At 39.2% G+C, this 23,344-nt stretch overlaps 1 protein-coding gene across 1 annotated transcript; it reads left to right on the forward strand.

The window, feature by feature from the left end:
- The first annotated feature begins 470 nt into the window (after positions 1–470).
- On the forward strand, positions 471–20,854 carry HTATSF1 (HIV-1 Tat specific factor 1). Its single transcript, XM_002720326.6, has 10 exons — positions 471–948; positions 1,198–1,392; positions 3,069–3,249; positions 4,040–4,087; positions 4,557–4,711; positions 6,907–7,070; positions 8,467–8,566; positions 16,641–16,730; positions 17,634–17,771; positions 18,617–20,854. The coding sequence occupies exons 2-10, from the start codon at positions 1,207–1,209 to the stop codon at positions 19,865–19,867; spliced, it is 2,313 nt and encodes a 770-aa protein (XP_002720372.2). The 5' UTR covers positions 471–948; positions 1,198–1,206; the 3' UTR covers positions 19,868–20,854.
- Positions 20,855–23,344: the final 2,490 nt, after the last annotated feature.

The raw sequence follows: 23,344 nt of genomic DNA on the forward strand, positions 1-23,344 counted from the left end.
GCAGGGAAAAAAAAAAGTTCTGTTTAGAACAAAAGCGTGCTGTATCTTTCTAAAGGAAAGACAAAGTTACTGGGCCAGCACAGGTTGTGTTTACACTGGGATGTTTATGTTTACGTTTCAAGTTTGGGGCTTGAGCACTTCTGAATCCTGGAGGACGAGGCAGGCAGAGTCCAACTCTTCGTCCAGAGGAAGGCATGAGACGATCAAACAGGAGTCTGAGATTAGGCAAAGGTTGATCCTTGTGCTTATCCTTGGTTTGTTCGTTCATTCAGTCACTGCACACTAGACAGCAAATCCTGCAGCAGGTGATTAAGCTACCAAGATGAGCCAGAGCCGGAGCCTATCCCAGGGCAATCAGAAACAAATAAGTAAAAGACATGACACCGAAGCAGGGAAGAGTTTTTGGGCGACGGAGACGCGATGTTTTTGCGTTTTAAGGAAGCGAGAGAAACCTGTCCTGCCGGTCCCACCCACTCCCCCAAGATGGCGCCCACTGCAAGGCAGTATTCCCACACCTTCCTTTGGGGTACCGCCCGGACTAGGTCAGCCAGGCCGAACCTTCCGAAGATCCACGGGGCCTAAGGCCCCCAAGGGACTGCATTGCCCTAAAGGACCTCATCTCGTCCACAGGAAGGGCCTGGTGGTCATCAACGCACGACAGCCGCGCATTCCTTGGCGCCCCGCCCCTCCGGACCCTGCGCCTCAGGCCTTCGTCGGCACCTTTTGACGTCATGGTAGGCGTGTCGGCGCGACACAGGACGTCACACCGCGCCCACAATGGCGACTGCGTCAGCCTGAGGAGGGCTCCGTTTGAAGTCATTTCCTGACGCTGCCGCGAGAATTGCAGTCGTCTCAGACCCGAGCGGCGGTGGCGGCGGCGCGCGTGCGCGCTCTCGCCGCGCCCTGGACCGAGCGGCGGCGCCGCCAAGGCCCGGTGGTTCAAGCCAGGTGGGCGGTGGCGGAGCCGAGCTGAGAGGATCGGCGCGCGCGCGCGCAGTGGGCGGGCGGACAGCCGCGCGGAGCGAGGGGCGGCGCGGCGGCGAGCGGTCCCGACTTCCCGGGGATTGCTGGGGCGCCGTGGGGAGGCGGGCCGGGGGGCCGCGGGGCGGGAGCGGAGCACGGCCGACCTCCTTCTCAGATCCCCTCTCTGGCGTCATTTCGGCCTCTTCGCTCGTCTGAACCCTGCTTCTGGGCTAGGTAGGAAACATGAGCGGCAACAACTTGGGTGGGAACGACGAGTTTGATGAGCAGTTGCGAATGCAAGAATTGTACGGAGACACCAAGGAGGGTGACACCCAGAACGATCCCGGCGGAGAACCCGATTCTTTCGGGCAGCAGGCGGCTGACACCCCGTACGAGTGGGACCTAGACAAGAAGGCTTGGTTCCCCAAGGTAAGCGAGTAGCACTGGCGCCACTGCAGAGCGGGCCGCCTGGCCAGCTTCACAGAGCACTTTTACATTTGCTGTGCTCACTCAGTCAGGTCTGTGGTCCTCACCCCCCTGGATGGTGACGCTTGTTTTTGTTGTGTCTTTTGCAGAGTTGATGTGTAAAGGAACGTAAATCTTTCGAATGGGGTATTAAATGCCTTTTCCGTGCTTTATTTTGTCTGTGAAGGTCACAGTTGGCTATTCTATTGATGACTTTTTTATTGCAAAGAGGAAAAACACAAAAAAAATTTTGTAGCTGATCATCTCAGAGAGCCGCCCTCGCTTACCTCACTTATCGTAGGAATTCACGTTTAGCATATGTCTTCGTTTACAAAAAGTTGCTGTTTATATACTTGTGCTGAATGAACTTTGTTTGCTCCTTGCTTTCTCTGCCTGCTGCGTTTGTCCTTAGGCATTTATGTTTGAACTTTACATCCACAAGAATACAATGAGGGATGCGCAGAGTATGGTTGGAAAAGATGTGTGCATGTTAGTTTGGAGTACTGAGAAATTGTTAGATATTTTATTTCTGCTTGGAAGTAACATAACTAGTGAAACTTGGTTCTGTAAACTTTGCTGTAGAAGCACTCTGTTATTCTGAGTCTCCTGTGGAGGCCAGAAAGACTACTAATAGCACACCAAGACATGCAAACCAACAAAACACAGCGTGTCTCCATTGTGTGATTAGACTGATCTGTGAAAAAGTCTTCATTTCTACTTTTCTTTCCCATTTTATATTTGTATATATTGAAAGTTCTCCAACTTTTTAAAATTTGCTATTTTACAGAAGTACAGGTAGTGTCAGCTTGAGGCAAATTGGCTTTCTTCAGCCTTCTGAGTACTTTTAACAGTAGTCTGGTAGTGGATTAATTTATCGTTCTACATTTTTGTGTTATTGAGGCCCTTACCTCTTCAAACTTTGGATTTTAAATTTTCCCCATTCATGTGTGTACTGAATGTTGATTGAATTGGTGTGATGCTATAAGCACTTTTCTAACATTATATAATAGTCCATTTTCCCCCCAAAACTAGTTGGATTTGCCCTGAATTGATTCTGATTCTAAATGGTGATTTCATTAGTGATAGATTTCAAATGATCATTTAGCTTTATAATTATGAGTCTCATTCTTTGTATGCCACATCACACTTCCATTCTATGTGCTCTTTGAATTCACATATTGAATAATTAAGTGGAAATATATGTGTGCTTCTATACAGTAAAAAAAGTGGATTTTGTGGTTAGCTTATTAGTTGACTGTAGGTTGTTATCCTGTCGTATTGTTACCTGGTATTTCCTTTGTTATATGTATGTGTAGCCTTAGTCAGTAGACTGTGGAGAGGTAGTAATTTATAAATGCATCAACTAGAAAAGGGACCAACATCACTTAAAGTGCTTTATTAGTACCACAGACTTTTGTCTTGATAATTTAAGTATTTGTATCAGGTGACCATTCTTGGATTTACACTTTAATCACTACAACTACAATTATTATTCACGCAGCATCTTCGATGGTAAGTTATATAGCCAAATAGTCTGTAATATGACACAGTTTGAAGTTTATGGGTGGAAATAACTGAATTTCTGTGCATGTGTTTGTATGTGTATGCACACACGTGCATGAACTAAATTTCTTGTTTAGATCACTGAAGATTTCATTGCTACATATCAGGCCAATTATGGCTTCTCTAATGATGGCGCATCTAGTTCTACGGCAAACATACAAGATGTCAATACTAGGATTGCTGAGGAACCTCCACAAAGAAAAACTCCTGAACCCACTGATCCCAGAAAGAAGGGAGAAAAAAGAAAATCCGAGTCAGGCAAGTAGTTCTAGCTTGCAGAATATGAGTGTAAAAACTTAAAAGTGTGAATGTATACATAGAGTTACTTTTTGGAGATTTATAATAGCTTTGAACAAATGGCAAGATTTTTTTATTTAAATAATGGCAGATTCATAATTACCTGATTTGATTAGTTTATGCTCTATTTGTATGTTGAAAAATTTTACTATAGCCCATGAAAATGTTTAAGTTGGGATCGGTATTGTGGTGCAGCAGGTTAAGCTGCCACTGGGAACCCGGCACCCCATATCAGAGTGTCAGTTTAAGTTGTGGCTCCTCAGCTTCTGATTCAGCTTCCTGTATCTGTATTCTGGAGGGGAGCAGATGACGGATCAAGTCCTTGGGCCCCTGCTACCCATGTGGGACACTAGGAGGAATTCTGGACTCCTGTTTTTGGCCTGACCCAGCCCAACCTTGTTTGTGGACATTTCAAGAATGAAACAACAGATGGAAGATATCTCTCTCTGTTTTCCAAGTAGATAAAAATAAATAACACATTTCAAAATGTACAAATATTACGTACTAGTCAAAAATCTAAATAATAAGCAACAATCAAAATAAACAGGCCTTTTTTTAAGACAATACTGCATCTGTCAAAAGATTCAAACACTTGGAAAGCTGGGTAGTGCTTTAAATGAGTTTGTCTTAGTTTTCTAAGAATAAGATAAAGTTCTTGTAAGTTTCAACAGACTGCCACTGTTTATATATTTTATAATATAAATCTTACATTACCTTGAGTTTTATATATTTATTTCATTTGTATTTTTAGGATGGTTTCATGTTGAAGAAGACAGAAATACAAATGTATATGTGTCTGGTTTGTATACTTTTAAACAAATTTGGGATAGTGAATACTTGGTTGTTCAGTTTTCTTACAAAGTGATTTTTAGTTTTCAGTTTCTTTAAAGTCCATTTCTTATCACTGTGCTTTGTTGTTGTTGCTCAGCTGTATACATTCATTAAGTATATGTTTATGACAGAACTAAGAAAAATTAAGTATATGTCATTTTCATGCTATCATTTTTGCCTGCTTTAACTAAACTTAGAGAAGTTTGCCAATGCAGGTTCAGTGAAGCCTGAGCAAAGCATAACTTTAATGCATGCTTGAATACACAAAAATGTGAACTTTTCTCTGTTTTGATGATGTGAGATTTTTACATCCATTGAGGAAATCAACATAGCACTCACTTAAGTTGTAGATTTCTAACTTGTAGAACGCTAAGTAGCTCTCATCTTTATTATAACTGCCTTTAGGGATTTAAGAAAATTTTTTCTTAATGTTACAGGTTTGCCTCCAGACATTACAGTGGACGAATTTATACAGCTTATGTCCAAGTTTGGTATTATTATGAGAGATCCTCAGACAGAAGAATTTAAGGTCAAACTTTACAAAGATAATCAAGGAAATCTTAAAGGAGATGGGCTTTGCTGTTATTTGAAGGTTAGTTATATGGTCAGATAAGTTTCTTGTATCTCCATTTTCAACTGAGGAACCAGGACTATAATCTTTTATAGATAATAAACAAGACCAGGAACTGTTCAAAACAGGATATGAGGAAAACTGAAATTTCAGATGGTACCTGTATGTATCACATTGGAAAGGTTATTTACTTGTTTTAAAAGAATATGTAATCAGTTCAAAATATTATATAAGCATTTGATATGCTTCTTTTGTCTTAAAAGCATTCTGACTATAAAGGTCTTTTTATTGATACATCTAATCAGTTTAGAACTCTATTTGAAAATTTACCCACTTAGTAGACCAGCATACAGCCTGGTACCCGTTTTTGTAAATAAAGTTTTATTGGAACACAGCCACATTCATTCACTAACACATTTGCCTATGGCTATTTTTATGTTTCATTGGCAAGAGTTAAGTGGTTACAGCACAGACCCCGTGAGTCATGAAACTTAAAATATTTACTAAGTGGCCCTTTTCAAAAGGACTTTTCTGACCCTTGAATTAGACCATAAAGGAGACGGTAATTAATGCCTTGTGATTTAAAATACTTTTTAAATGGGAGAGAAGAAAGAGTGTAGTTAACAGAAATTTAAAGAACCTCATGTGGTAATGGTACTATAAATTACATGGGGAAAAGTTAGAGACAAAGGCAGCCATCGTCTGGAACATCTGCCACCTTAGGAGCATGTGTTATGTATTAGAGCAGGGTACAAAAGGAATGAGCACGGTGGCAATATGTATACAGTCATAGAACCTGAGAATAATTTCAAAGTAAAATCAAAATGATGAAACAGCAGACACCACAGGTGTGCTGTGAGCGTACAGGATTCTAGTAGGATCAGAGGAGGGTAGGATAAGCTGACATCTTTTTGGGAGATTGGTTTTTGACCTGGATCTTAAACATGATACGTTTAAGGGACATGAGCCTGATCATTTTAGGAAGGTAGTTTGGTAAAGTTCAAATGTAAGGAGATTTGAGGGTTTTACAAGTTCTTTAAGGGTTGTTTTAAAATCTGTGTATAGATTCTTAGGGAGTCTGATTGGATGTTTAAGATTTTTAAAGAAAACAAAGTTTTGAAAAGCTTTGGATGTGTATAATTCAGGAAACATAAAAGTACAGCATTGTCAAACCAGTTAACTGGGTTCCAGAAAAATAATTATTCTAGGATCCATATTTGTACAAGTATCTTGAGTTCAGTGTCCTTTTGTGATTTTTTGGATCTTTGATGACTCTAGGACTGACAACTGCTGCCTTTGTGTAGGACCCAGAATCCATAAATGTGTTTAATGTACAAACTGTCGAATAATTATCTTCTGTTTCTCAGTATTTTAGAGACCCACATTTTAGTTGGTGAAACAAAGATTTTTAAAAAAAACTTACTTACTTGAAAGTCAAACTAACAGAGATAGAGAGACTTACAGAGAGACAGAGATCTTCATCTGCTGTTCCACTCCCCAGATGACCACAACAGCCGGGGCTAAGCCAGGACAGAGCCAGGAACCAGGAGCTTATCCAGTCTCCCATGTGGGTAGCAGGGGCCCAAGCAGTTGAACCATCTTCCACTGCTTTTCCCAGGCACATTAGCAGGGAGCTATATTGGAAGTGGAGCAGCCGGCACACGAACCAGCTCCCATATAGGAAGGCAGTGTCACAGGCAGCAGCTTTACTTACTATACCATGGCACCAGCCCCCTTAAACAAAGTTTGGCTATGCTATTCCCAGTTTGTTTAATCATCTACTCTTTTAAGAAGGAGTATTGCAGGATTTAAAAACTAGAGTGCACCTTAGAAATCATGCAAGTCCATTTGCCTTGTTCTACAGGTGAGAAAATGGGGCTTTAGGAAGCAAAATTGCCAAATAAGAATAGAATTTATTGAGTACCTTCCATGTGCCAGTCTCTAGCCTTGCCATGCATTGTTTCATTTAATTTTGGTCAGGGACAATAAAGGGAAAACTTTTTAAGGTAAAGAATTAGGGCTTAGGGAACTTGAATAACTTGCCCACGTTTATATAGCTAGTTGGTTAGGGACAGCTGTGTCTCAAATGCAGGTTTCTTGGTTTGCATTCTAAAGTTCTGTATCACAAAGTAGGTAGTTCTGTTTAAATCTTTATTGTTCGTATAACTTTCACTTCAGTTATAGCTTATGGACTGTTTTATTTTGCTTTTCTAAAGAGAGAATCTGTGGAACTTGCATTAAAACTTTTGGATGAAGATGAAATCAGAGGCTACAAATTGCATGTAGAAGTGGCAAAGTTCCAGCTAAAGGGGGAATATGATGCCTCAAAGAAGAAGAAGAAGTGCAAAGACTATAAGAAGAAGCTGTCTATGCAACAAAAGTTTGTCCTTTTTTTCCTTTTTGAAATATTTCATATAAATACCTTAGAGTATTTTGGTAATAGCTACCTGGTTATGTCTACATATAGTTTTAAAGGAATTTCATTAGATCATCTGGAACCTTCAGTAGTCTATACAATGAGATGATTTGGCAGTGGTGTGGTTTTTCCTTTTTTGGGTGCTTACATGAGCTGAGAGAAGCCAGCTCTTTAGAAAATGCTTTACATCAAATTAAATAAAATATTTTATGCTTACATACCAGAACCATTAGTTCATTTTCCATGTGGATTAAAATCAGTTGCACCAGGAGCTGAATTTTTATATGTAGGTTTGTTAGAAATAGAAATGATAGATTTTATTTTTGTACTTACTATGTAGTCATATGTAATACATATATAAAATGTTCTAAAATCATATATAGTATATATGTATGTATATATAAAATGTTCTCAAGTTATTTAATAAACTTTTTGAAATACGCTAGTTTAAGAAATTAGCTAAAGTGATGAATACTTTTATCATAGTAAATACTTAAAAGCAGTTAGTTGTGCTATCTCACTTTTTTACAAGAGTAGCTAAAATAATACCTACAAATTTTATAAATGAAGTTAGTAAAATTTAATATTGTAACAAAGAATGAACAGTTTTTCATATATCAATGCAATTCTTTATAATGACAAAATGCCTAAAAATCAATACAATTAAAAGATTTCTTTTGTCCTCCAAGTATGTCTTAATCATTTTTTAAGATTTATTTATTTACTTGAGAGGCAGAATTACAGACAGAGAGAGGGAGAGACAGAGAGGTCTTCCTACCAGTGGTTCAATCCCCAAATAGCCACAATGACCGGAGCTAAGCTGATCCGACACCAGGAGCCAGGAGCTTCTTCAGGTCTCCCACGCAGGTGCAGGGGCCCAAGGACTTGGGCTATCTTCTACTGCTTTCCCAGGCTATCAGCAGGGAGCTGGATTGAAAGTGGAGTAGCCAGAACTTGAACTGGCACCCATATGGCATGCCGGCGGCACAGGCAGATGCTTAACTTACTACGCCACAGTGCCAGCCCTGTATATCTTATCTTGAGAATCATAAATAGTTTCTAACTAATTAGAAATTTTCTAGGAATTTCATTGGAATGTTTGTATAATGAAACAGCAGTTGCTCTGGAAAAAAAAATATATTCTGGGAATTTCAGTAAGTCCATTTTTCCCTTGCTCAGTGTTTTTATTTCAGAAAGTTCTTTGAATGGAACTATTACTAAAGTACACACTGTTGTTTTAGAATCAAATAATTATCATTGTTAAGTACTCAAGAACTGGTGATATTAGCGACTTGCTTTTTTTCCTCTATGCAAGTCTGAATGAAGTTCACAGTTTCTTGTTACTGCTTTATTACATTAGGCAGTTGGATTGGAGACCTGAGAGGAGAGCTGGACCATCCCGGATGCGCCATGAACGAGTTGTCATCATCAAAAATATGTTTCATCCTATGGATTTTGAGGTAGGACTGACCGCAATGCAGATATGCTTTCTTTCAAAGGAGACCGCAGCTTTCCTTGCCTCAGCATTGTCATGTCACATCCTACCTGTTTGTGTTTTAGTTAAGGCAGGAAAATAGAACAAAGAATCGATCGAAGTTTTTAAGATTTCCCTTTGTTTAGCTCAGTGTTCCTCGAATTGTAACCCATGTAGGCTGTGGACTGTGGCACCCAGCAGCAGCTATTTGGTGTGGGAAATCATTTAAAAATATTAGAAGCTATATGGGAACTGTTTGTGGATTTTGAGTGTAGTTCAACAAGTATGAGCTGAGAATATGAGTCACACTTGCAAATGAAAATTTCACTTTAGTACCAAAAGTTTTATTCTGAAAGATTCCAATTAAACATAGCCCCTGATGTTTAAATAGTGGAGATTATTTTTTCAGTGTCTAATTTTTAGGAAACTCTTTAGTGGCTATTAGGAAGATGTTATAATACTTAATGTCCTTATGAAAATTCAAGTACAGTGAATAAAGAAAAGCTAACTACTAAAGAAGTTTAAGGAATATTGGTGAGTCTTAATTATCATCAAGGTACCTTATGTTGTATTCTGTCTCTGTTCTTATCTCCATCTGCTGGTGTAAACATACAAACATTGGTGGACAAACGACCCTTTGTTCTTGTCTGGTTCTCACGTTGACAGCAGGATACACATGAGTAAAAAATTCACAATGTAAAATTCCAAGATTACAAATGATCTAGTTGCAGCTGGTACACATCCTTGTTTCTTTTGTGCATTTAAACAGAGTCAAAATGGCAATATCATGTTAGCCCCAGTAGAGAGTGCCCAGTTGAGCTCTATCTCAGCAAATCAGGCATCTTTTGAGGTCATGAAGAAGATACATGTGGTCTGTTTATAAGGTTGCATGATTTCTCATCTGTCCAGAAATCCAGAATAATCTTGAAATAGAGTGATTTTATACTTGAAGTGGTAATGTCATGTGGTTAAAACACGCACACACACATTCATGCACACATGTACTACAGATGGTCCTCAACTTAATGATTTCTCAGTTTTATGATGGTGCAAAAGCAATATGCACTTAATAGAACTGTTCTTTGAATTTTCATCTTTTCCTGGGATGCTGATACATGATAGGATCCTTTCTGTAGATGCTGGGTGGCAGCGGTGACCCACAGCTCACAGTCATGCGGTCACAACAATGTACTGTGCATTACTTAGTAAATTACTTGAGAGATTCAGTACTTTATTACAACATAGGCTTTCTGTTAGATTTTCCCCAACTGTAGGGTAATGTAAGGGTTCTAAGCACATTTAAGGTAGGCTAGGTTAAACTATCATGTTCAGTAGGGTAAGTGAAATAAATGCAATTTTTACTTAAGATATTTTCAACTTAATAGTGAGTTTATCAGGGTGTAACCCCATTATAAGCTGAGATGTATCTAGTTGCTTTCTGAAGTGCTGTCTTTGCCAGATGGGACTTTAAAAGGAATGCATAGATGGATAGTAATGCCTCATCTCCTAGATAAAACTCCAGAATCCCCTAGGATTCATTATTTTTTATGCCCATGGTAAATAAGTGGTTTGTTTATTAGGTGACATATTTATTTCTGTGACTAGAAGGCCTTGATTTTCACATTCAATAGTCCTAACACTCCAAAGTGAATGTCAATATAAATTTCATTCAAAGATCTGGAATTTCCACATATGAAAATAAAAGAAAGTAAAAGAGTTAAAGAGAGGCAGAGACAGAGAGAGAGGTCTTCCATCCATTGGTTCACTCCCCAAATGGCCATAACACCTGGAGCTGGGCCAATATGAAGCCAGGAGTTTCTTCTGGGTCTCCCATGTGGGTGCAGGAGCCCAAGGACGTGGGCCATGTTCTATTGATTTCCCAGGCGATAGCAGAGAGCTGCATTGGAAGTGGAGCAGCCGGAACTTGAACCAGCGCCCATATGGGATACTGGCACTGCAGGCAGCAGCTTTACCTGCTATGCCACAGCACCAGCCCCTTTTGTTCTTTTCTTACTGCTGGAATTTCATATTCATTTTTTCTTGTTGAATGACTAAACCAGATGATGCTAGAAATGGTCTCTGGCATTTACTCAACTCTTCCCTGCTTAGCTTTGGGATGGGATGAATTCTCAAATTGGTTGCATTTGTCTCCTTGCCAACTTGTAGTTTAGGGTTATCTGGGCATCTGTGTTGGTAATTGAAATTGCTGTGGTAGCACTGTCGAAGTGGATGCTGATCTTGAGTCTCATCTCCTTGAGTTTCCTTATCCTATCTAAACTGTCTCTGGCATTCTTTGCAGAATCCTCTGTAAGCCCAACACATAGTCTGTCCCACTGGTCTGCCTTCTCCTCCTGCAACATGACTGTCAGCATCTTCTATCTCCATTCCCATACGGTCTATATATGTAGTGAGGTGGGAACCTTTGCCTGCAATAGGCCCAGCACCGTTGGTCTTGACCTTCAGAAGCAATCTCTGACCCTTCGTTCATTCTTCCACTCTCACTATTCTGAATTTCTGTTGGTCATTGCGTGGAGGAACCCTAAGGTGTGGATGGCATATATAATGGTTAAAGTATGTTGCATATTTACTGCCTTGGACTGGAACTCCACCAGGGCCTGTAAGCTTTGTTGCCTCTGCACCCTTTTCTCCTTCAACAATATCAAACACCATAGTCTCTCCATCTCCTACACTGTGAAAGGACTTGCTGGATTATTGTTTATGTCAGCCTGGTGTATAAATACATCTTCCTTGGTGTCATTCTGGTTGATGAAACCATATCCATTTGTAGTTATCTTGCCCAGGCACCAATGATGTGAGGCCACCAGGGCCACAGCTCCCTGTGCCACTGCCCAGTGGTGCTGGGCCTGGTTTCAGCAGCGCTGAGGGCAGGGGTGGCAGGTAGCTGCTGGGTCTCAGCCTTGTTGCTCATGGTTGCAGTGATGGTGACTAGGGCCAGCTGTGACAGCTATGGCTTCTCCCAGTATGTGATAGTAACAAGACTGAGGGAGTGTGGGGTGAGGCATGCTGCTTAAGGCTCTCCACGGTCCGCTTTCTGCTCCAGCTACCAAGCAAACTCCTGCCTTGGTCATTTACTTGCCTTATTTGAGTCTATCAGTATGGGCAGATTTAGCTTTTCTTAGCTTAACAAATACTCTTTCCCACAAAAAATGACTTTGAATTTACCTTGACCCCTACAAATTCCCTCCAGTGAATATTTTTCAAAGTAGAAGTTTCATGCTTACAAATTCCTAATTGTTTAGTATAAACTGTATTTTGGAGTTATAGAGCCTTTATGTTACTCCATTTTGTTTCTTTCATAGAACTTATTTGTTTCCTCTGCTAGACCATGAGCACCGTGAGAGCCAGGACTTTGTCTGCCTTGTTTGCTGCTATACTTCCAAGTGCGTAGAATTGTGGCTGGCACAAACTAGGCTCTCTGTGTATATTTATTAATAGACCCTCAATATTTATATGAAAATAATTGGAAGGATAAGAATGTGAATCCCCTGTTACTCACAAGCCAGGATCTTTTTATTCACCCAGTGCTTAAAACATTTTCTCTTTAGCATCTTTGCAAATCAAGGCAAGTTTTCTTTTCAGATGCCTAACATCACAAAGGGCTTCAGAGTTCATGGGCAAAGACATGCTTGCTGGCATTGTTTTTGTTTGCCAACCTGCCTGGGCTCCTGTTGTCTGACTACCTTGATGAGAGCCTGTTAACAAGAGGGATATGTGTCCGTATAAACCTGCTCTGTCCAGCATGGTAGACTCCAGCCAAATGTGGATATTTGAATGTAAGATAATTTAAATTAGATTAAAAATTCAGTTCCTTAGTTACACTAAGCACATGTGGCTAGTAATAACCATATTGAATAATGCAGATGTACAGCACTTCTGTCATCACAGGAAGTTGTTTTGGATGACACTCATATAGATATTATGTAGCTCTCAAGTGTTAATAGTACAACTTACTTTTATCGACTGTTTTGGCAAAGTGTCTCATTTGATTGAAGACACCATGTGAACCCAAAGAACAGATACCAGCATTGAGCTTTTCAGTGGGAAGTAGAAGCTGATTCATCAGTTCACTCAGAAAGAAATCAGTTTGGGAGGTCGACTATATTATTATTCCAAACAGTATACTTACAAGTACTCTTTAGTTTCAGGGTAAATAATGAAGGCTAATGCTCTTAACTTCAGGGGGTTGTCAGTATTTAATTCAAAGCCTTATTTCAGAATGCATTGCCTGGAAATTTGAATACCAGGAGCTGAAGAATGAAAACTTAGATATAGAGGTAGATTTCTCATTGTTTATAACAGCACTGTCCAAGAGAAATATAATGTGATCCACATGTGTATTTTAAGCTTTTTTATAGCCACAGTAAAATCACAACATGAAACCAGAGAACTTCATTTTAAAGGCGAATTTTATTTAACCCTGTATATCCAAAATATTAATAATTTCAACTTGTAATAAATATAAAAATATTAATGAGTTATGTTACATTGTTCTTTTTCCCTTTGGTACTAAATCTTCAAAATCTGGTATGCTTTGCACCCTTACAGAACACCTTAATTTTAATTAGGTGCAGTTCTTTTGTATGACACACAGTAGCTGTGTGTGTGGATAGTGGTTACTAGCTAACTTTACCAGCATAAATTTAGATTGGAAAGGCACAAAAAATGTGGTTTATTTCTTCCAGGGAAAAACAAAACAATACCCTAAAAATCCTAAGGATTGACTGCAGAGGGTCTTTTTTTTTTTTTTTTTTTTTTTTTTTTTGATAGGCAGAGTTAGAGAGAGACAGAGAGAAAGGTCTTCCTTTTCCGTTGGTTCACCCCCAAAATGGGTGCTGCAGCCGGTGCGCTGTGCTGATGCAAAGCAAGGAGCCAGGTTCCTCCTCCTGGTCTCCCATGTGGGTGCAGGGCCCAAGGACCTGGGTCATCCTCCACTGCCTTCCCGGGCCACAGCAGAGAGCTGGACTGGAAGAGGAGCAACCGGGACAGAATCCGGCGCCCCAACCAGGACTAGAACCCCGGGGTGCCTGTGCCGCAGCTGGAGGATTAGCCAAGTGAGCTGTGGCACTGGCCTACAGAGGGTTTTTGTTTGTTTGTTTGTTGTTTATTTTGACAGGCAGAGTTAGAGAGAGAGAGAGAGGCAGAGAGAAAGGTCTTCCTTCCATTGGTTCACCCCCTAAACGGCTGCTATGACCCGCGCTGTGCCGATCCGAAGCCAGGAGTCAGGTGCTTCCTCCTGGTCTCCCATGTGGGTGCAGGGCCCAAGCACTTGGGCCATCCTCTACTGCCTTCCTGGGCCACAGCAGAGAGCTGGACTGGAAGAGGAGCAACCGGGACTAGAACCGGTGTGCCAGCGCTGCAGGTGGAGGATTAGCCTAGTGAGCCGCAGCACGGGCCAACAGAGGGTTTTAATATATGAATCTGATTTTAGCCTGAGGTCTATTGCTTGCAGAGTCTTCTTAGAAAATTTCTACATGTACCCAGCTAGGTTAAAATAGTATTCCTAAAGAAGGGATTATTATCTTTTAGCTTCAGCAATTAATATAGATCAGTTTTTCAAAGCTGGTAAAAACAAACATGGAGATCTGGTGAGACTTTGGCTAAGATTTGGTATCTTACAGGAAAAGAACCAAAAAGTTGGTTTAGAAATAAAATTGATGCCTCCACCCCACCACATCCTACCCTGCACACCCTAATGGGAATGCTTAGATTTAAAATTGTTGAGTGTTTTGTTTATTTTTAAGTAATCCTGATTTCCATTGGTGAATAAAAGAGATATTAGGAACAATTTATCAAATTCTGAAAAAGCTTTTATTGATTGTTGGCTGTGTATGAAAGTCTGTACTGTAGGAGGTATTCTGCAAGGTATACAAAATGCAGTAAAACAAAGCTCCTGCCTTTTGAAAGCATACAGTCTCATAGTAGCTGACCAGACACACACATCACCAAAGGCTACCACATGACTTTACCAGTGACTTTAATGCATTCTTCTCTGGTGTTATAATTCTGTAGGAAACAAATTCGTTTCTTCAAAATTATATTTATAAGTAGGGAAATCCAGAGTCTTCCAAGTGTAATTTCAGAAGCCTCAGATTTGTGAAAATGAGTAGGACTTTGTATTTTTTATTTTGAATCTAATTTTAGTAAATGCATACCTAGTTGCTTATTTTTGCATTTTGAGAGAACTTCAGGGCAGGAGTGCCATTTTTGTTTTTGTAGTTCTTTGCACTTCTTCCTTAGTTGCTGAGAAAAAAAAACTCTGTAAGAAAGATAGATACATTTAAGTGCTTCCCAGAAAGTGTAAGTTGACTTAAATAGAAATTCATAGAAGGATATCTTCTATTTGTATGTAGTTGAAATTCAGGTTGATTTTCTTTTTCTGTCTTTTTCAGGCATTGAGGATTGGAGAAAAATTTGTTAATTTCTACAGGGAATCTTTTTTTTAACTTTTATTTAATAAATATAAATTTCCAAAGTACAGCTTTTGGATTACAGTGGCTTTTACCCCCCATAACTTCCCCCCCACCTGCAGCCCTCCCATCTCCCGCTCCCTTTCCCATTCCATTCACATCAAGATTCATTTTCAATTTAGTATATCAATTTAGTATATATTAAGTAAAGATTCCAACAGTTTGCACCCACACAGAAGCACAAAGTGTAAAGTACTGTTTGAGTACTAGTTATAGCATTAATTCATATTGTACAACACTTTAGGGACAGAGATCCTACATGGGGAGTACAGTGGCTCCTGTTGTTGATTGAACAATTGACACTCTTGTTTATGGCGTCAGTAATCACCCTAGGCTCTTGTCATGAGTTGCCAAGGCTATGGAAGCCTTTTGAGTTCACAGACTCTGATCTTATTTAGACAAGGTCATAGTGAAAGTGGAAGTTCTCTCCTCCCTTCAGAGAAAGGTACCTCCTCTTTTGATGGCCTGTTCTTTCTACTGGAATCTCACTCACAGAGATCTTTCATTTAGGTCTTTTTTTTTTTTCTGAGTGTCTTGGCTTTCCATGCTTAAAATACTCTCATGGGCTCTTCAGCCATATCCAAATGCCTTATGGGCTGATTCTGAGGCCAGAGTGCTGTTTAGGACATCTGCCATTCTATGAGTCTGCTGTGTATCCCGCTTCCCATGTTGGATTGTTCTCTCCCTTTTAATTCTATCTGTTAGTATTAGCAGACACTAGTCTTGTTTTGATCCCTTTGACTCTTAATCCTATGTTATGATCAATTGTGAACTGAAACTGATCACTTTGACTAGTGATACCTTGGTACATGCCACCTTGATGGGATTGAATTGAAATCCCTAAGGAAAATCTTTAAACCTCTTGTTATGGGGAGGAAAGTCTACCTGAATTTAAAGCTACTAGAAACAGTAGTGCTTGGATGTTCTTATTAGAGTTGTTCATAGTTGCAAGAAAGCAACAGCAAGAATGTATGTTATTGTCTGTTTAACATCGGGTAGTGCAATGTGGTAGGAGACAAGATGAACAGGAATGCTCATAAGATTTACCCTGTGATTTAAAATAGACTCTTAGAAGCCTGAAAATCAATTATAGAATACTTAGTCATTGAAAAGGCTATGTTTCTCTGCATTCTAACGTTTCTGCAAGTATGAATCTATCCAAAACACAAAACAAAAGGCTCTCATCACTTCCATTGTGATGGCCATAGACAACATAGGAACTAGCAGTCGTTACTTATGTTCCACACTTCTCCTGCCATCACAGTTGATGTAGATTTGGAATTGCCATTGATACTTCTCTTGGCTTTCCCTTACCACTGTACACCCCTTCTGCCATCTGCCATATTTGTCTATTTCTTCTATCTTAAAGCGGGACATATTGTCGTAGTAACAGTGGCTCAAGTAGTCTAGCTTCATTTGATTTTGTTGTTGTTAATTTTATAAACTGTAGACAAGCATAACCAACCTTAAGCAAAATGCTTTTTTATTCAGTTAGTAAGAACAAGATATTTTTCAGGATTTATAGTTAAAGAAGTGAGCAAAAATTCATTTTAATCATTTGTATTTTTGCAGGATGATCCTTTGGTGTTGAATGAGATAAGAGAAGACCTTCGAGTAGAGTGTTCAAAGTTTGGACAAATTAAGAAGCTCCTTCTCTTTGATGTAAGTTCATGGCTTGGACAAATGAATCCTAGATCAGTCATTCTTCCCACTGAATAAGTGGTGACCAGACATTTAGATGCCCATGAATTTTAGATGAATATTTTTATATAGACGACCTGCTATCTTGTGTTAGTGTTTAGTTAGTAATAATTAGATAAACATAGATTGCAAGTCAAAGCTTTGATAGATTTGGTTATTCCTTGTTCATTTTTCTTCATCATCACTCTATAATATTTGATCAGGAAAATAAAGTACAAGAAAAATGTATGAGACCTTATGATTCCCTGTTTGCCTGCCTTTCTCCCTCTCTGGGAATTATTCTCTCCCTGCATATTTGAAACAATCAGGAGAGATAATTCTTCTTTATGTTTCCCCTTTGTATCCTTTTTGTGCTTCCAAAATTAAAGCATAATAATTAAAAGTCACCATTGCTTGTGTACTACATAGTGTGATACATGTTATCCCATTAAATTCTCATAACCCTTGGAGGTATATAGGCATTATTCCACCCATTTTCTGGATGAGGGAGCTAAAATGTTAGAGATTGAGCACTTTGTCCAAGGTCATTCAGCTGGTAACTAACAAAGCCAGGATTTCATTCCAGGGCTATCTGGCTTCAGAGTTTACACTCTTAACGGTTATACTTTCTTGCCTCGCATTAGACAGTGTTGTCAGCAAAAGCATTTCCAAGGACATTGCTTGGTTCTTGCTAGATAAGACTAAGCTAAAGAAGCAGCTGGCTGCATTTTACAAGCTGTGATCAAAGAGAAGAAATAATACATAAAGTCATTTAGCTTAAAGTAGCAAAGAGAACGCTACTCCCTACCTACTGTGTCACATGCTTGTATGTCTTATGTTTTTATCTTATCATTTGTTCCTTTTTTTTCCTTGTTGTCTTTCTAGAGGCACCCAGATGGTGTAGCCTCTGTGTCCTTTAGGGATCCAGAGGAAGCTGATTATTGCATTCAAACCCTTGATGGAAGGTGGTTTGGTGGCCGTCAAATCACTGCTGAAGCATGGGATGGGACTACAGATTATCAGGTAAATTCTGCAGCTGTCAAGGGCACATCCATTGCATCATCACTAACAAGTACTAATACAGCAGCCCTTCACATTTAGGTTTTAGGTTCCGTTTTATCTGTTTAATGTAGCAATACTTATTTTAAATACTATTTTGCATCTGAAGGTTAGTAAGAGAAATATTTCAGTCTTCCAGTTTATGAGTCTGAAATTTTGAGGCTGGCTTAGGATAGTGTAAGAAAAGAAGACATTGAGCCAAAATGTTTCTCTTCCTTTCTATGTCATAAAGTACAGTTGGAGCTAAAATATTAACTTTTGAAAAGGTGAGAAATTGCTACAGTACTGTGGTGGTTTCATTTATTTAAATGATCTTATTTATGGTAAACTCTGGTAAATCATGATGTAAAGTTTTTTAAAATTAATTGATTAACTAGTTCGACAGGGAGAGAGAGAGAGATCCCCCATCCTCCAGTTCACTCCCCCAAATGTCTGCAATAGCCAGGGCTAGGCCAGGCCAAAGCCAGGATCCTGGAACTGCAACTGGGTCTCTCATGTGGATGGTGGTTGGAACCCAAGTACTTGGGCCCTGGTGGATATTAGCAGGAAGGTGGATTGGAAACAGAAGCAGAACTTGATCCCAGGCACTCCGGTATGGGATGTGAGCATCCCAACTGGCAACTTAATGCACTACCACAACACTTGCCCCAAGATGGAAATTTTTGAAAATTTAAGATGGAATTGTTTTAATTTCTGAAGAAGAGGTACCATAAAATTATGGTACTTTGATCAATATTAGAAATGCCCAGAGAGGTTACTTCTTTTTGCCTAAAAGTTTTTTTTTAATGACAGTTTCTATTTATCCACAGGTGGAGGAGACCTCCAGAGAAAGGGAGGAAAGGCTGAGAGGATGGGAGGCTTTCCTCAATGCTCCAGAGGCCAACAGAGGCCTTCAGCGATCAGATTCTGTTGTTGCAACAGAAAGGGCAGGGCCTTCTAGAGTAAGGCACTTTTCAGAGCACCCTGGCACATCTGAAATGAATGCTGAAGATTCCGCAACTGAAATGGCGCTTGAAGAACCTATTGATGAGAAGTTTGAAAAGGCAGAAGATGGGGGAGGCTTTGAAGAAGATGCTTCTGGAAATGATGCTAAAGAAGGTGGCCCGAAAAAAGAGGCCAAAGAAGAAGAATGTGAAGAGAACTGCCCTGAAGGAGAGTCTGAAGGAGACTGCCCTGAGAGAGATTGTGAAGAAGGCTGCCCTGAGAAAGAGTCCGAAGAAGGCAGCCCTGGACAAGAGTTGGAAGAGGGGACTCCTAAAAAGGAGTTGAAAGAGAATGGCTCTAAAAGAGAAAGAGAATCTCCAAAGAAGAGATTCAAAAGTGATTATGAAGAGAATGGCTTTGTGAAGGAGTCCAAGCAAGATGACCCCAACAAGGATTCTGAAGAGGAGGGTGGCCCCAAAAAGGAGTCTGAAGGGGATGACTCAGAGAGAGAATCTGAGGAAGAACACTCAGAAAAACTGTCTGAAGATGGCTCTGAAAAAGAATTTGAAGGAAACGGTGTTGAAAGAGATTTTGACGAAGATGGCTCTGATCAGGAATCTCATGGAAATGTTCTTGAAAATGAGTTAGAAGAAAATGATACAGACAGATCTGAATATGATGAGGGCTCTGAGAGAGTGTTAGATGAGGAAGGCTCAGAGAGAGAGTTTGATGAAGATTCAGAGGAGAAGGAAGAAGGGGAAGATCCATATGAAAAAGTTTTCGAAGATGAGTCTGATGAGAAAGAGGACGAAGAAGCAGATGAAAAGGGGCCTGAAGATGCTGACGAAAAGGAGGAAGAAGCCAATGCAGATGAAAAGTTCTTTGAAGATTCTGATGAAAAGGAAGAGGAAGAAGATGCAGATATGAAGGCAGGTGATGAGGTAGAGGAGAAGTTATTCGAAGATGATGATTCCAATGAGAAGTTATTTGACGAGGAGGAGAATTCCAATGAGAAGTTGTTTGACGATTCTGATGAGAAAGGGACTTTGGGTGGTTTTGAGAATGCTAAGGAAGAAGGGCCCCTGTCCACAGGCAGCAGCTTTGTCCTCAGTAGTGATGATGATGATGATATTTGATCCCTTAAACTTGCTTCTTAGGGAGAGTCCTTCATCTCCATTTGCCTGTGCTTCAGGGTCATTACTAGTAGTGTTATATGAACATGTGCATAGTGGTAGGCTGCCATCATACTAATGCATTGGAGTTTTTTTCATTGTTACCTGTGCCTAATGATTTTAAATGTGTTCTTTGGCTGTTCAGTTAAAACTTCAGTTATGATGCAAGTAAACTGGATATTTGTCCTTTTGTCAGATTTGTTAAATGCATGCAGAATAATATTTTTAAAAGTATTCTGATTGAAGTTTGTGATATTAAAAAAATAAAAATAAGTTGAATTATGCAAAAACTGAAAATTGTACTTTGAGTTACACTGAATTTGGAGTTCCTGCTATTGCTTTATTCATACTAAAGGTTGGTTTTTCTAAGGACTTGAAAAATCCTGCTGGAGTCTCTCTCTCTCAGCTTGTGTTAACCACTACAGCCCCATTTTCTTTCTCTAAACTGGAACCTGTTGCTAAGCCCATAAAGGAAATAACACTCGGGATTTTTTCATAGCCCAGTCCTTGCAGGTTACCTTTTATTTGTTTTCTACCTTTTTGTTATTAAAATTAACTGTTAGATATACACAAATGATCTTACTGGAAGTATAGGGAAGGAGATTAGAATTCTACCCTACACTGTTTCTTGACCCTTTTGTGTTTCTTTAGAAGTTGATTACAGTTTTGGGACTTACAGGAAAATGTACACATACACACTACACAGCTGCTTGTGTACTATTTGGGGAGGTTCATGGATCCTCTGAACTTAAGTACTTTATCTTGCACACTTCAGTTTGCTTTCATTTTTGTTTTAGAATCTCGGTGCCTAGCATTACACAGAGTTGTGTCATCCCAATAAAATTGTGAATCTTTCTTCATTATATCCAAATTCAGAATTGATGCATTTAATTTGTAGCACTCAGAAGTTTTCTTATAAAACAGAAAATAAATTGTGTCGGTGTTCTTTCATCATAGTGTCTGTAAGTGTAATCATTACCCTATTTAGAAAAGGGCTTCTATACTTCAAGGTCATTTGTCTTAACAACTTTTTAGATGTTCTCTGGGGATTTCTTAAAATCCTCAGGATTTTCACCAGGGATAAGTCTGTAAGTAGTTAAAAGAAACTAGTTTAAGAAGTTAAAAAGAAAAATTGCATACCACATAGTGTTCCCTTTAAAGATAATCAAGAAGCATTTGAACATTTATTGGAGAATTGATTTCCTAAATGAAAAGAATATTTACACAGTGATTAGGATACATAGCTGATAACAAATTAAGGTCATTGTAAGGAAGGCATTTCCATCTACATGAAAATGCACTCTTGGGAATCCAGAATCTGTCAAAAGATAATGGGTACATCTAGTCTGTTCAGATATTAACCATTGTTTAGTAAAGATTCCACCATTTGGGGATGGAAAATACATTAAGGATGTAGTAAACTTTGCTTGGGAACTGCACTAAAAACATTGCTGACCCTGGCATGCTACCATCTCCTGTGTAAACACACATTCTATGCGTGTGTGGAAAGAGGCTTCAGTTATGGGAGGCTGCCCTCACATCTTGACCTCTTTTCTCCTGCTCTTTAATTTGGTTGATATTAAATACTCATGTTCTTTTCATATAAACACTCAAAGAAGACACCAAAGAACTATAAAGTGGTAAATAAGACATGATAGAAATTAAGTCATGAGGCACACAGACCCACATGATTATGAATTAGGTTTTATATTGGTTCTGAAAACTATTGTAAAGCAACAATACATACTGTTATCAAAAGGGAATAAATTTTGGGAGGTGGCTTCCAAGTACAGAAATGCTGGAAACTTATCTGATAGAATTTCTAAATTTAATGCTCACTAGGCTATTTAATTTACACAAAATATTGAATAATGCATTCAACCATAAATTCATGAACCAGAAGTTGATTTCTGGCATGCCTTAAATGGTGTGAATGCTTTGTTTTCTGAGTCCATGAGTACCTTGTATGAGTACAAATGTGAAACTTCACATTAGATATTTTTTAAAAAAAATACTGGTCTTGGCAATATTACTGAAATGCTGAAATCATTATTGCTTTCTACAACAGAAACTTTAACAAGGCAAAATTGGAATAGTTTTTGTTAAGTATGTCTCTTTTCCTTTGCAAGTAGTAACTCTCCTTGTCACCCTGGGGAGCCAATGCAGTCCATTTGGAAGTCATTACCTCTTCCTTTTCAGAATGTAATCTATTTCCCTAATGTAAATTGGTTATTTCTGAGGCCCTGAGAGAAGATAGGAATTAGCTAATATTAAGCATTTTCCAAATAATAAGATGAATCACATTTTTTAAAGCCAAACATTTTCATGTAATGCAAAGAAGTGCTCTTAATTAATTTGAACAAATCCATGGCGTAGAGAATAGAGAGAGGCTTGTAAATGTGCCGTTCATGAATATTGTCAATATTCTTTTAAATAAAGATTTCTATCTGAAAGAATGAGAACCACAGAGTTCTTCCATTTGCTAGTTCACTCCCCCAAATGATTGCAATGACTGAGGCTGGGTCAGGCTGAAGCCAGGAGCCAAAGACTTTATCTGGGTCTCCCACATGAGTGGCAGGGGCACTTTGATCATCTTCTACTGCCTTCCCATGCATATTAGCAAAGGGCTGGCTCAGAAATGGAGCCACCAGGACTGTAACCTTACCAGCAATGTGAGATGGGATGCCAGCATCGCAGATGGTGGCTTAACCCACTGTGCCACAACCTGGCCTCTGTTGTCAATATTCCTATGGATTGTTTTTTCCCTATAAAGTTTCAGATGCATGCCTGTTTTTATATGCTCACTTCAATTCATTTGAAATGAGCTGGTTTGGAGCCAGAATTATGGCTCCTTGCTAATGTGCCTGGGAGGGCAGCTGAAGATGGTCCTTGCCATCTACGTGGTAGAGAAGGAAGGAAATCCTGGCTCCTAGCTCCTGTCTTCTACCTGGCCAACTGCCTGATGTGGCCACTTAGGGAATGAACCAATGGACAGAAGATCTCTTTTTTCTCTGTCTCTTCCTTTCTCTCTCTCATTCTGCCTTTGAAATAAGCAAAAATGTATCTAAAAATGAAATTTTAAAAATCAGTTGGCTCAAGAGATGTTTGCTTCTTACCACATCTCATGTTACATGACTGGCTTTGTTTATAACTAAGTAAAAAACTTCTTGATACAAGAAAAAAAAAGTTCAACTTATTCCTTTCCAAAATCACAAGTTGATATTGCAAATAGCCTAAATTCTTGGATACCAGTTGGCACATAAAACGACTACATAGCAGAAATACTTCATCATGTAAAGTTGACATTTGGTTGTTTGGAATTTTATAGGTTTATTTTACCAAGGTTTTTAAAGCAAGGAAATACTGATGTTATGGTGTTTAAGATGCATTACCATCAGAAAGCATAAACAGATTGTCTTGTGTTCATATTTTAGTTATCTG

Source organism: Oryctolagus cuniculus, chromosome X, assembly GCF_051225735.1.
Source record: "Oryctolagus cuniculus isolate XC-2025 breed Fujian yellow rabbit chromosome X, ASM5122573v1, whole genome shotgun sequence".
Lineage (NCBI taxonomy): Eukaryota > Metazoa > Chordata > Mammalia > Lagomorpha > Leporidae > Oryctolagus > Oryctolagus cuniculus.

Coding starts and splice junctions, on each gene's coding strand:
- HTATSF1 (XM_002720326.6), top strand. CDS start 1,207: ATGAGCGGCAACAACTTGGGTGGGAACGACGAGTTTGATGAGCAGTTG. Junction 7,071..8,466: donor AAGCTGTCTATGCAACAAAA/GTTTGTCCTTTT, acceptor TTATTACATTAG/GCAGTTGGATTGGAGACCTG. Junction 8,567..16,640: donor TTCATCCTATGGATTTTGAG/GTAGGACTGACC, acceptor GTATTTTTGCAG/GATGATCCTTTGGTGTTGAA.